Raw genomic sequence first — 12,654 nt, 5'->3', positions numbered from 1 at the left:
CCATTCCTGATGAGACCTGATAAACTAGGATCAGAAGGAAAGAGAGGACCTCCCCTATCTGTGGACTTGGGGAGGGGCATAGATGGAGAAGGGAGAAGAAGGGTGGGATTGGGAGGAGAGGAGGGAGGGAGCTACAAGGGAATACAAAGTGAATAAACTGTAATTAATAAAAATTTAAAAATAAATAAATAACATCTAGAAGAAAGATTAATAGTGACACAAAAACTTAACTAACCAAATTCTTATATGTGAATGTTTGTTTGTATAACAATGTTTGACAAGTTGCTATTCTTAGTGAGAGCGGAGCATTAAGAAGTTAAATGTTATTTCCCAGTCACTTGGGGAGTTAGAGGCTTAGCTTATGGAGCTTTGAATAGGCACTTGGCTTTGGATATTCTTTGTTTCCCAATATTCCATTTACCCTGTGATCATATGAAAGTCTCACATATGTTCTTCATAGGGCTTGAGGCTTGTCACCCAATGTGGTAACATCTGCTCTGATCCCAACTGGTAAAGTAAGGCCTAGGTGCCACACACAGCCACAGAGAGGGGAGATCCCATTTGAGAAAGAAGAGCTCATTTGTTCCTGACCTGGTAGTGCCAGCAGAAGACAGTTTAGAAAGAACACTAAAAGTAGAGTCACAAACTTGACACATACAAATTGACTTTTCTGCTTAATAGTGCAGAACCATACATTTCTTAATTTATAAAATAGTGATAAATGAGAGGTAGCCATGAGGGTGTATGCCTTTCTAGACTACTATAAGTATATAAAACTTTGATCCAATTCTTCCTGGAATTGAGTACTTTCAGGGAAAGTAAAGTTAAACACAACCATTTTCTCCTAGGAAAACCTGATTGCTGTATCTGCTGTCTTAGATTCTCTGAGATCAAGCCAGTCATTCCCACCCACAGAGGCTCTGTCAAAGCTAAGCACATGGATATGTCTACAAGTTCCAATGCCTGAGGAGTCAGTCCTGAGGAAATTCTTTGGACAACTTCATTGACCATGTGAGGAGCTTATTAGACATTAGACACTTGGAGTTATCTTTTGGTTTACAGGAGAACTTTGAACATCATAAATGTTTTGCAATATTGCACTCCAGAGTTAACCTGGAAGGAGTTTGGCAAGGTGACTGCGAAATTGGCTTCCTTCAAATCATTGTCATCACCTACAGCACTTGCTTATCACCATGTGTTGACACGACTCATAAAATTACGACTGCAGGGAGCAGGATACAGCTGGGATACAGAGTTAATAAAATGTAATTAATAAAATAAATGATGACTGCATTTGATGATGTTAATGCTCAGAGGTGGTGTTTCACATGCACAGTGGAAAGTAGTCCTCAAGATAAAGTGTAAAATTTATACTTTTTAAAGACAGAAACCACAACTAACAACCCCAACCTTACAGTGAGATATGTATGAAGAGATAAGTCCTTTAGCTCTATGAATAATTCGCTATATTAATTTCTGACATTGTGTGCCTCAATCAATCTATCCTTATATTTCTTCTTTTTAAAGGTTTGTTTATTTAGTATGTATACAATGTTCTGTCTGAATGTACACCTGTGTGCCAGAAAACGGCATCAGATATCATTATAGATGGTGGTGAGCTACCATGTGGTTGCTGGGAATTGAACTGAAGACCTCTGGAAGAGCACTCTTAACCTCTGAGCCATCTCTCCAGCCCTATTTTTTCTTCTTAAGTGAGTGGAATGTAAAGAAAAGAGAAAAAATGAAATTGTATCCCAATCAGAAGAAACGTCTCAACTTACATATGGGATTTCAGCATCACGGGTTCGCTGTACAACCTGTCTCAATCCATCAATGCCACCATAATCCCTGCGGCTGAGCTGGAAACCAAGGCTCCAATAGGAAGGCAAGAATGGTCGCCCAACAACCTAGGGAGACAGGTGGAATAGCAGCTTAGCTGTTATAAGAAATACTAATGAACTTGGTAGCATCAAGTCCTTCTGAATCATTTATTCCTTTTTGTTATCTATAAAGTCCTCAGGTCTAAAATTTTCAGAAACAAAAGTAATCTGCTGTTGCAAAACTCCAAAGCTCAAGTCATTTATCACTTAAAATGTCTAAATGTGTCCCAACAGCAGCAGCAGCAGCAGCAGCAGCAGCAACAGCAAACAACAGGATTTTCAGAAATTTTTCGACTAATAATGTCCTCCTGTGATAGTGGTTCTTAACATGGGGCCCTATACCTTTGGGGGAAGGTGCATATTAGATATCTTCCATATCAGATATTTATATTATGATTCATAACAGTAGCAAAATTATAACTATGAAGTAGCAATGAAATAAATTTTTGCGCATTTTAATTATTTATTTTAAAATTTATTTATTTTTTATTAATTACAGTTTATTCACTTTGTATCCCATCTGTAGCCCCCCTCACTTCCCCTCCCAACCCACACTCTTTCTCACCCATTCCCCTACCTCAGTCCACTGATAGGGGAGGTCCTCCACCCCTTCCATCTGATCCTAGTATATCAGGTCTCATTAGGAGTGGCTGCATTGTCTTCCTCTGTGGCTTGGTAAGGCTTCACCCACCTCAGGGGGGAGGTGCTCAAAGAGCAGGCCACTGAATTCATGTCAGAAACAGTCCCTGTTCCCATTACTAGGGAACCCACTTGGACACGGAGCTGCCATGGGCTACATCTGTGCAGGGGTTCTAAGTTATCTCCATGAATGATCCTTTGTTGGAGTATCAGTCTCAGAAAAGATCCCTATACCCAGATTTTTTTCTCTCTCCTTGTGGAGCTCCTGTACCCTCCAGGTCTTTCTATCTCCCCCTTCTTTCATGAGATTCCCTGCACTGTGCCCAAAGTATGGCTATGAGTATCAGCCTCTGCTTTGATACACCGCTAGGTAGAGTCTTTCAGAGGCCTGTGAGAGGCTCCTGTCCTGTTCCCTGTCTTCTCCCTATTCCCATGTCCAGCTCATTCTGCCTTTCTGAATGAAGATTTGATCATCTTACTCAGGTGAGATGTCTTCTTGGTTAGCTTCTTTAGGTGTACAGATTTTACTATGATTATCCTATAATTTATGTCTAATATCCACTTATAAGTGAGTATATATCATGTGTGTCTTTCTGCTTCTGGAATACCTCACTCAGGATGATCTTATCTAGTTCCCAACATTTGCCTGCAAATTTCATGATTTCCTTATTTTTAATTGCTGAGTAGTATTCCTTTGTGTAAATGTACCACAATTTCTGTATGCATTTCTCAACTGAGGGACATCTGGGTTGTTTCCAGCTTCTGGCTATTACAAGTAAAGCTGCTATGAACATGGTTGAGCAAATGTCCTTGTTGTATACTTGAGCATCTTTTGGATATATGCTTAGGAGTGGTATAGCTGGATCCTGAGGTAGCACCATTCCTAATTGTCTGAGAAAGTGCGAGATTGATTTCCAGAGTGGTTGTACAAGTTTACATTCCCACCAGCAATGGAGGAGGGTTCCCCTTCCTCCACATCCTCTACAGCATGTGTTGTCACTTGAGATTTTTATAGTCATTCTGATGGGTGTAAGGTGAAATCTCAGGGTCCTTTTGATTTGCATTTCCCTGATGACTAAGGATTTTGAGCATTTCTTTAAGTGTTTCTCTGCCATTCAATATCCTCTACTGAGAGTTCTCTATTTAACTCTGGACCTTGTTTATAATTTGATTACTTGATTTGTTGCTGTTTAACATCTTCAGTTGTTTATATATTCTGGATATTAGCCTTCTGTCAGGTATAGGGTTGGTGTATATCCTTTCTCAATCTGTAGGCTGTCGTTTTATTCAGATGACAGTGTCTTTTGCTTTACCAAAGCTTTTCAGTTTCATGAGGTTTCATTTATAGGTTGTTGATCTTAGAGCCAATGCTATCGGTGTTCTGTTCAGGAAGTTGTCTCCTGTGCCAATGAGTTCAAGACTCTTCCCTGCTTTTTCTTCTAACAGGTTTAGTGTGTCTGGGTTTATATTGAGGTCTTTGGGCTTATATTAGACTTTAGTTTTGTGCAGGGATTTGTATAGATCTATTTGCATTTTTCTACATGTAGATATTCAGTTAGACCAGCACCATTTATTGAAGATTCTATCTTTTTTGTTGTATAGTTTTGGCATCTTTATAAAAATCAGTTATCCATAAGTGTGTGGGTTTATTTCTGGGTCTTCTATTCGGTTCTATTGATCCACCATTCTGTTTCTATGCCAGTACCATTCAGTTTTTACTACTGTTTCTCTATAGTACAGCTTGAGATTAGGGATGGAGATACCTGCAGAAGATCTTTTATTGTATAAGATTGTTTTAGGGTTCTGGGTTTATTATTATTCCACATAAAGTTGGGTATATTTCTTTCAAGATTTATAAAGAATTGTGTTGGTAATTTGATGGGAAGTGCATTGAATTTGTAGATTGCTTTTGATAAGATAGCCATTTTTACTATGTTAATTCTGCCAAGCCATGAGCTTGGGAGATCTTTCCATCTTCTGATATCTTCTTCTATTTCTTTCTTCAGATATTGGAAGTTTTTTCATTCAAGTCTTTGAATTGCTTGGTTAGAGTCATACCAAGGTAGTTTATGTCTTTTGTGACTAGTTTCTCTCTAGTTTGGCTATCTTGTTGATTTTCTCAAAGAACCAGCTCTTGGTTTCATTGATTTTTGAACTGTTTTATTTGCTTCTAATTTATTGATTTCAGCCCTGAGTTTGATTATTTCCAGCCATCTACTCCTCTTGGGTGTATCTGCTTTTTTTTTCCCCCTCGGGCTTTCAGGTGAGCCATTAAGTTGCTCGAATGAGATGTTTTAAATTTCTTCTTGAAGGCACTTAGTGCTATGAACTGTCCTCTTAGCACTGCTTTCATTGTTTCTCATAAGTTTGGGTATGACATGCTTTCATTTTTATTGAATTCTAGGAAGTCTTTAATTTCTTTATTTCTTCCTTGATCCAGCTGTCACTGAGTAGTGAGTTGTTCAGTTTCCATGTGTGTGTAGGCTTTTTGCTATGTCTGTTGTTGTTGAGGTCCAGCTTTAGTCCATGGTGATAAGATAGGATACAAGGGATTATTTCAATCTTCTTGTATCTGTTGAGGCTTGCTTTGTGACTAACTATATGGTCTATTTTGGAGAAGGTTCCATGAGGTGCTGAGAAGAAGGCAAATTCTTTTGTGTTTGAGTGAAAGGTTCTGTAGATGTCTGTTAGGTCCATTTGATTCATGACCTCTGTTAGAGTAATTATTTCTTTGTTTAATTTCTGTTTGTTGACCTGTTCTTTGTTGAGAGTGGGGTGTTGAAGTCTCCCACTGTTAATATGGGGGTATCTATGTGTGGTTTAAGTTTTATCAGTGGTTATTTTACAAATGTGGGTGCCCTTGTATTTGGGGCATAGATGTTCAGGATTGTGATTTCTTCCAGGTGGAATTTTCCCTTGAGTATGAAGTGTCCTTCCCCATCTCTTTTGATTAATTTTGGTTGAAATTCTATTTTATTTTATGTTAGAATGGCTACTTCTGCTTGGTTCTTGGATCTATTTGCTGGGAAAATCATCTTCCAGCCCTTTACTCTCAGGTAATGTCTATCTTTGTAACTTAGATATCTTTCTTGTATGAGACAGATTGTTGGGTCTTGTTTATGCATCCATTCTGTTAGTCCGTGTCTTTTTATTGATGAATCGAGTCCATTGATGTTGAGTGAGATTAATTACCAGTGGTTGTTAGATCCTTTGATTTTGTTGTTGTTTGTGGTAGTGTGTTTGTATGCTTGGCTACTTTTAGTTTTGCTGTAATGAGGTTATTTATTTCCTGTGTTTTCCTGAAATTAGTTAGTTTTCTTGGGTTGTTTTTCCTTCTAATATTTTCTATGGATTTGTGGGTAAGCAATGCAATACTTTTATGATTGGTCATCACCACAACATGAAGAACTATATTAAAGGATCACTGCATTAGGAAGGTTAAGAACCACTGTCCTCACGGGAAAGAAAACAGTCTGGAGATGAAGCTCAGTTGGCAGAGTGTTTGTCTAGCATTGAAGAGAATTTGGGTTGAATTCCCAACAACAAAATAAAAAGTAGGAAAGAGTATTCAGCCATTGTTCTGTCTGTGGGGGTCTTAATTTCTTTTCCTGTTGCTGTGATAAAATACCCCAATAAAAACAACTTAGGGGGAAAGTGTTTGTCCTGACTAGTTACAGTCGTTCATGTCAGGGAATTCAAAGCAGTTGAGGTTGAAGCTGCTGATCATTTGCATGGAAAGGTGAGAGACAGATGGCAGCGGTGGGGGGGGGGGCGATAAATGCGTTCTAATGCTCTTGTTGTTTTCCCCATCTTATGCCCTGCAGAAGAAACACCCTCACCCACTCACTGTCAAGAGATCATTCTCCACAGGCATGCCCACAGGCCCATCTCCTAGATAATTTTATGTTCTAACAACGTTACCATTAACACTAATCCTCAAAAGTTGGTGTTTGTTTTGTTGTAGTGTAGTAGTGCCTCTGAGAATAGAGGCCAAAAATCTCATGTGTGACAGACAAGTACTCCACCACTGGGCCATAACTCAGGCCCTGAGAAGCAGCAATAGTCACTCATTCAATAATCTCTCAGTGTTTACAGTGTAACAAGGTTCCCCATGAACACGGAGAATGTAATGACACAAAGCAAACAGTGTTCCTGTCTTTACAGAGCTAGAATGACATAAAGATGATTCATGTAACAGCAGATGGAATGCTTGACAATGGTGAAAGTGTAAGAACTGATGAATCAAGTGGGTTGTGGCAAAGAAATACTACATTCTTCAAGTATTCAAAATTTCCAATTACTTTAAGCCAGCACTTCAAGAAGACTAGAACTGTGTCCCACATTATTCTAAGAGTCTCTGTTCTCTAATGAGAGGCTTTCTTCCATGCCTCTTAATCACTTACAGGTTATTTGGACCTCATCTACAACCTTTGATACAAAATACTTCCTGTTATGAAGGACTAGGGTTATGTTTTGTTTTATTGTAGATTCATTGACATTTAGAGCCATCTTTAATAACCTTTATATGTCACTTTGGAGAAGTCACTTCACCATTCTTTGTGGTTGAATCTTTGAAGTGAGGTTAGCCTAAGAGTTGTCTAGTTTCCTCCTATCCTACATTTTGAATAAAATATAAGTAGGATTTATTTCATATAATTTCACCTTTCTTTTTTATTTATTTGCTGATTGAATGAACTTTGTTGGTTTGTAGTCTCAGATCTTTGAAATGATTAATTTTAGCTGGGGGAGCAATAGGAAATGGACAATGGGCATGCCTAGCAAGAAGAATTAATCTTTCTTTTGTGTATCTCAAGGCTACCTGATGGTGCCTAGAGTGATGCAGAAAACATCCATTCATTAGAATAAAGAAAAAATTATGAAATACTCATAAGCTTTGTATTTATATCCATCTTGTCTACTAAAAGCTTTAATCTTTGACTTGTTCACTCAAACAAATACATGAGAAAATAACAATAACACCATACCTCCAGGTACTCCTGAACCACTTCCTCTGGTGTATTTCCCAGGAAGATGTAAAAGTCAAGAATGCCTCCAGTTGTGCGGTAGGTAATGGCAGGAGCAGGCTGAAGTGTGGCCTCTGGAGGGTTGGAATGAATGGTTAGAATCGTCTGAAAATGCACATCTCTCTGAAACATAAAGAGCTGAGTTATCCAAACTCTGCTTCATTTTCAAAGGAAAATGAATCACATGCATTTGTTTTACTTGAGCTTTGTTTACTTGAACAAGACACCTGTCAAAAGTGGAATTTTATCTTGTTTCATGTTGCTTATGAAAAAAGCAAATTTTATTATTTTTAGCTGCATTAAAATAAATTGCTGTGATATATGAGTGGTTTACTCCAAAGGAAAATAATCTTTGTAAACTTATTAGGTGAGTTTGACTACAGTTTACACTTTCACACACACACACACACACACACACACAGAGAGAGAGAGAGAGTTATGTTTTTAAATAAATAATGCTTTTTAGTACAACACTAGTTAGAAGCTGCAGGAATATGACTGTAGAGTGGTGCTATGAGACACAGTGTACAAACACAGCCTACAGGCAGACTGCATGAAGCATGCTGGAGTCTACAGTTAAATTTGGAGAGTGCACATCAATCGATCTTATTATCCACACAATATTAGGAGAAACACTCCATCAGAAAAAGCACCTGTAGTAGTTTTCAGTCAAGTGTCTCCAAGCCAGAGCTTGATTTCTGAGCAGGTTAAACTGCTGTCACATTCTAGTTTCAGTGGAAGCACTTTCTTCCAAGCAACCTGTGATTAAGTGCGGTCTCATGATAAAAGTAATTCTGGCTATCATCTTTTGGAGGCCTGCCCTTTTCTGAAGAGAAAACAGGAGGAGTGGATCTGAAGGAGATGGAAGCTTGGAGGTTAGAAGGAGTGGAGGAAGAGGAAATTGAGCTTGGGATGTATTGTATAAGAGAAGAATCTATTTTCAGAAAAAAGTAATTCTTAAAGATAAAGCATCATACCTGTATCTATTCCTATCCAGAGAAGACAAAAAGATGCTTCTTACCCATGGCATTGCTGTTCATCAAAAAAACTCCCAAAGAAGCCCCACTGGTATCTTCAAGGCACAAAAAGAATGTGTGTGCCCCATACAGATTAATCCTGCCCTGTCAACAAGAAAGGAAATACATAAGTAACAGGATTATGTGTTTAAAATGTTTATCCTGCAAGTTATGGTGGAATACACCTTTGATTCAGCTCTCAGGAGACAGAGGCAAGAGCAAAGCTACTTTAAGGATAGCCTATGCTACAATGAGTTCCATGAGCTTGATCAACAGAAGGCTCTGTCTCTAATCAAAAAACAAATATGATTCACAGAATCAAAAACAAAGTCATGTGTGTGTGTGTGTGTGTGTGTGTGTATACACATATGTGTGTGTGCTCAACATTTAATTTAGTGTTGTACCAAAATGGTATTATCATAGTAAATGGAGAAACACAATTTGGTATATGTATTCAATGGAATGCTATTCAGAGATATACTGAAAGAATACAGCTCAATATGTCATATGAAATGAAAGAAACAGCCAATACTACTATCTTTGAAATGTGCTGATATATACAGTACATCGATATATAAAAATTATATACACCATAGACAATACAAGAGAAGTTAAAGAACATGATATTTACAGCCTACACTGAGAATGACCCCTGATTGATATTCTTTTCTAATTACTCTTGTTAAAGCCAGAAAGCATCATTCTTACCAAAGTATTTTTTTCTTCTTTTTGTGACACGGCATAGACTCCAGAAACTTACTTACACTAAGCAATGCAACCTTTCTACTCCTAACATCCTCAGTCCTTTTCATGGCGTTTATTTTGAGAGAGGGTCTTACAAATTAGCTGGCCTTGAACTTACTCTGTGAGTCAGGGCAGCTTTTAAATTGCAGTTCTCTTGCCTCAGTCTCCTAAATACCTGTGATTATGGGTTTGCTCCAAGAGGCCTGGTTGTTTTCTAATATTATCTTATTTCTCTTATGTAATTATTAAATTATATTTACCAAGAAAGTAGTTTCTGATTTCTGTATTTCTAATCTGTGAAACCATTAAACTCAAGAACAAGCATGCCTCCCCAAAACAAAGTCATGTAAATTGGGCAAAATAAGACATAGCTGTATTTTGTCAGGTACTTTTAGAAATGGAGGGTGGGTATTTTTAGCTGTGAGCTATGAATGGGGGTCGGGTAGGAAGGACCTCACCTCTGTAGGAACAGCATCTCTGGTAAAGATGGGCCAGGTGTTCCAGCTCATGTTGTGGCGATATTGCTGATGCACGTGTTCGCCAAGCCCATACACATTGGAGCTGGGCAGCCGGAAAGACAGCTGCAGGTACTGCTGGGAAAACTGGAGGGGCCCAATGCCTGTGTCCAACCTGGACAATGAGGAGAGAAGAGTCACAGAAGTACTCCGGCTCTGCAGAGAGCCCTGTCTGCCTCTCCACATGCACTCAGAAATGAGTGACCTCAGATTTTAGCAAGTTTGATGTTGTCTCCAGAGCTGTTCCCATGGAATTAAGTCTTTGAACTTAGGGGAGCAACACTGGTGAGATTCCATCATCAGAGTTGCATGGCTGGAGGAAGAACAGAAGTGCAACTTCCCACCTGCAGCTACTACTGCAGATGCTAAACACTGTTAGCACAGGTCCCTCTGGAAAAAAAAGTGGTAAGGCGTAGTGCCTTATAGCGCACAGGTGACTGGAGAATGGATAGTACCAGGATTTGAATGCAGGTTTTATTGACATAAATATTCATATTTTATACCATGCAATATGCAGTGTAAGCTCAAATTGGTTTTAGGTGCTTATTGGTAACATTCAGAGGTACGGATACTTTGAAATGGTAAACAGTAAAGTTTACGTTCAAGTATAAATGATAACTCAAAACAACAAAATCTCCTAATCCATAATATATGAGAACCATAAGCATGTGTTTATACTTACTAAAAATATATTCATGAAATATAGTAGGTGGGTTCACTATAGTTTTATACTCTGCTTTACAGTTAACAGATTGCCACTGTTAATTAGGCATGATAAGTAATTTTACATTTTTCTGAAGTTCAAACCCATTTCCAAGTCTAATTCATCTGTCTCTGCACCCAGAGCACATCAGGATTAGTTACTTGGGGACTCTATATTCAAAGGTGGGCAAAGAGTATGGAGAACTCACAAAACTCTTTTGTTGCTCTTCCGCAGTATTTTGATGCTGAAGGGTTTATTAACGATGTCTATGTAGTAGCTCAGAATGGACGCATTAGCACTCCCATTCAAGAGGTTGATGTTTTCATGAGGGACTTCATAGCGTGGCTCATTGAAATCAGTGATCTGCAAGAAGAAGAATAAAAAATTTGATTCTGGGTAAGACTGCTTCCTTGTAGATCTACGGAAAATGCTGCTTTTGAATCAATGGCCCATGAGAATGCTTTCAAGCCTTGGCCCTGTAGATTTCTATTTCTGAGGTGAGATTACCCAACCATGTGTACCCAATCAAGTAAAGTAAAGATGCCTGCCCATCTCCTCCAGTGATGGTGGCAGAAAGGAATGGAGGAACCTTCTGCCCATGTGCTTTGCTTAGCACAGAGAGGAAGAGGGCAAGGCACCGCTATCTCCAGAGTTCTAGCCAGTGGTGACTCCCTCACCCACCTTAAAATGAAAACGATTGGATGTCTGATATTCAGCTGTGAAGAGGACATCAGCGATATCATTTCCAAAAAGAGATGGGGATGACAGTTTTTTCAACCGAGCAGTTAGCCCTAAGATGAGGGAATGAGAACAAGAGGCAGTATTAGCTTTCCTTTCACAGCTACCTTGGCTGGATCACAAACAATGGCTTCCTGAGACCACAGTAGGGCAGTACTCACCTGTGCTTGTGTTTGTAAGGACACTAGTGACTTCATAACCTGAGTTCTTAGGGAAGAAGCATGCAGGGACTTTGGGATCTGCTACCGGCTTCCAGCAGCATTTATGCTGCCATCGGCAGACATCCTAAAACAATAGAACAGAGCTGTATGACATGGTGTCACTTGCCTACTAATTTACAACCCATGTTATTCCAAGGAAGACTCGACATAGGTGTAATTAAACTCATTCATGTATTCATCCTCAGTTATCTAGCATTCCAACACACATTCTGTACTTATCAGATAAGAAAGTGGTAACAGGGAGCAGTAAGACTTAGTTTGTATCTCTCCAAACTGACTGTTTAGTTGTAAATCAAGACAATTAAAACAGTAATGATGACACAGTAAATTGAGTGTTCCAGGAGAATGTTCCGAGAGCAAGGGGAATACACACCAACCATTTCTCCCAGGCTGGTAGTTTAGGTGGGAAGAGAAGGTACTCTAGGTGGGTGAAAGGTAAATCTGTTCTCAAAGCACCAGGGAGAGTTGGACAGGTAAGCACCAGATAGTTATTCTGGTGTGAGTGACATTCTGGGCAGAGAAAGCAACAGTGCATGACAAACAGGAAAAAAAGACAAATTTATTGTGCCAAGAGCATTGAGGAAGAGCAATGGACATGGGAAGATCGAGAGAAAGACATGAAATAACCTTGAATCTCAGGAGAAAATTTGCAAGTGGAAGGGAAACATGAACGTCCTGACTTCCTCGTTTTCTTCTGTACACACCTAGAATGTCTGACTCTTACTAAAAGAATGTATCTGGTGTAGGTTCTACCATAAAGATTAAGATGATGTCACTCCATTGCTTTTTTTCTATATTCTATTGACAAGAGTTTTTAGATGCCAAAAATTGGTCTAAGTGCTCTGAAAATCTAGAATGACTTTTATGACTAAAACTTACTTATTTATGGAGAAAAATCTTAACATTATAACTATACAGTCTTTTAAAATATGTATTCATCCCCACAGGTTAAACAGACAGACCCTGTCTTGTTCTTTTTCACATAACAAAAATGTGCAGATGAGAAGAGACTTTGAGTGTCCCTTCTCCTGCTGGGCAGGCATTGAAAATCTCTGTCACTTCTGAAATGGAGGCCTATGAAGCCCCAAAGGTCGGTTTCACTGCTGTAAACTATGTCATAGTCTATAGACCTCAATAAAGAGCAATCTATATCTAGATAAACACAATCTGTCTG

General features: G+C 38.8%; 1 protein-coding gene across 1 annotated transcript in view; it reads right to left on the bottom strand.

The window, feature by feature from the left end:
* The window catches only part of Mgam2 (maltase-glucoamylase 2 (putative)), an 83,739-nt gene that overhangs the window by 54,494 nt on the left and 16,591 nt on the right, over positions 1-12,654 (bottom strand). The window contains 7 exon segments of the mRNA XM_055602130.1: positions 1,782-1,907; positions 7,505-7,617; positions 8,565-8,664; positions 9,762-9,933; positions 10,730-10,884; positions 11,203-11,312; positions 11,421-11,544. Coding sequence (XP_055458105.1) covers positions 1,782-1,907; positions 7,505-7,617; positions 8,565-8,664; positions 9,762-9,933; positions 10,730-10,884; positions 11,203-11,312; positions 11,421-11,544 — 900 coding nt within the window.

The sequence above is a fragment of the Psammomys obesus genome, unplaced genomic scaffold (assembly GCF_907164565.1).
Source record: "Psammomys obesus unplaced genomic scaffold, mPsaObe1.curated_primary_1811, whole genome shotgun sequence".
Taxonomy (NCBI): Eukaryota; Metazoa; Chordata; class Mammalia; order Rodentia; family Muridae; genus Psammomys; species Psammomys obesus.
Note: the sequence above shows the minus strand (reverse complement) of the source record. Positions and strands in the feature narration are given on the sequence as shown.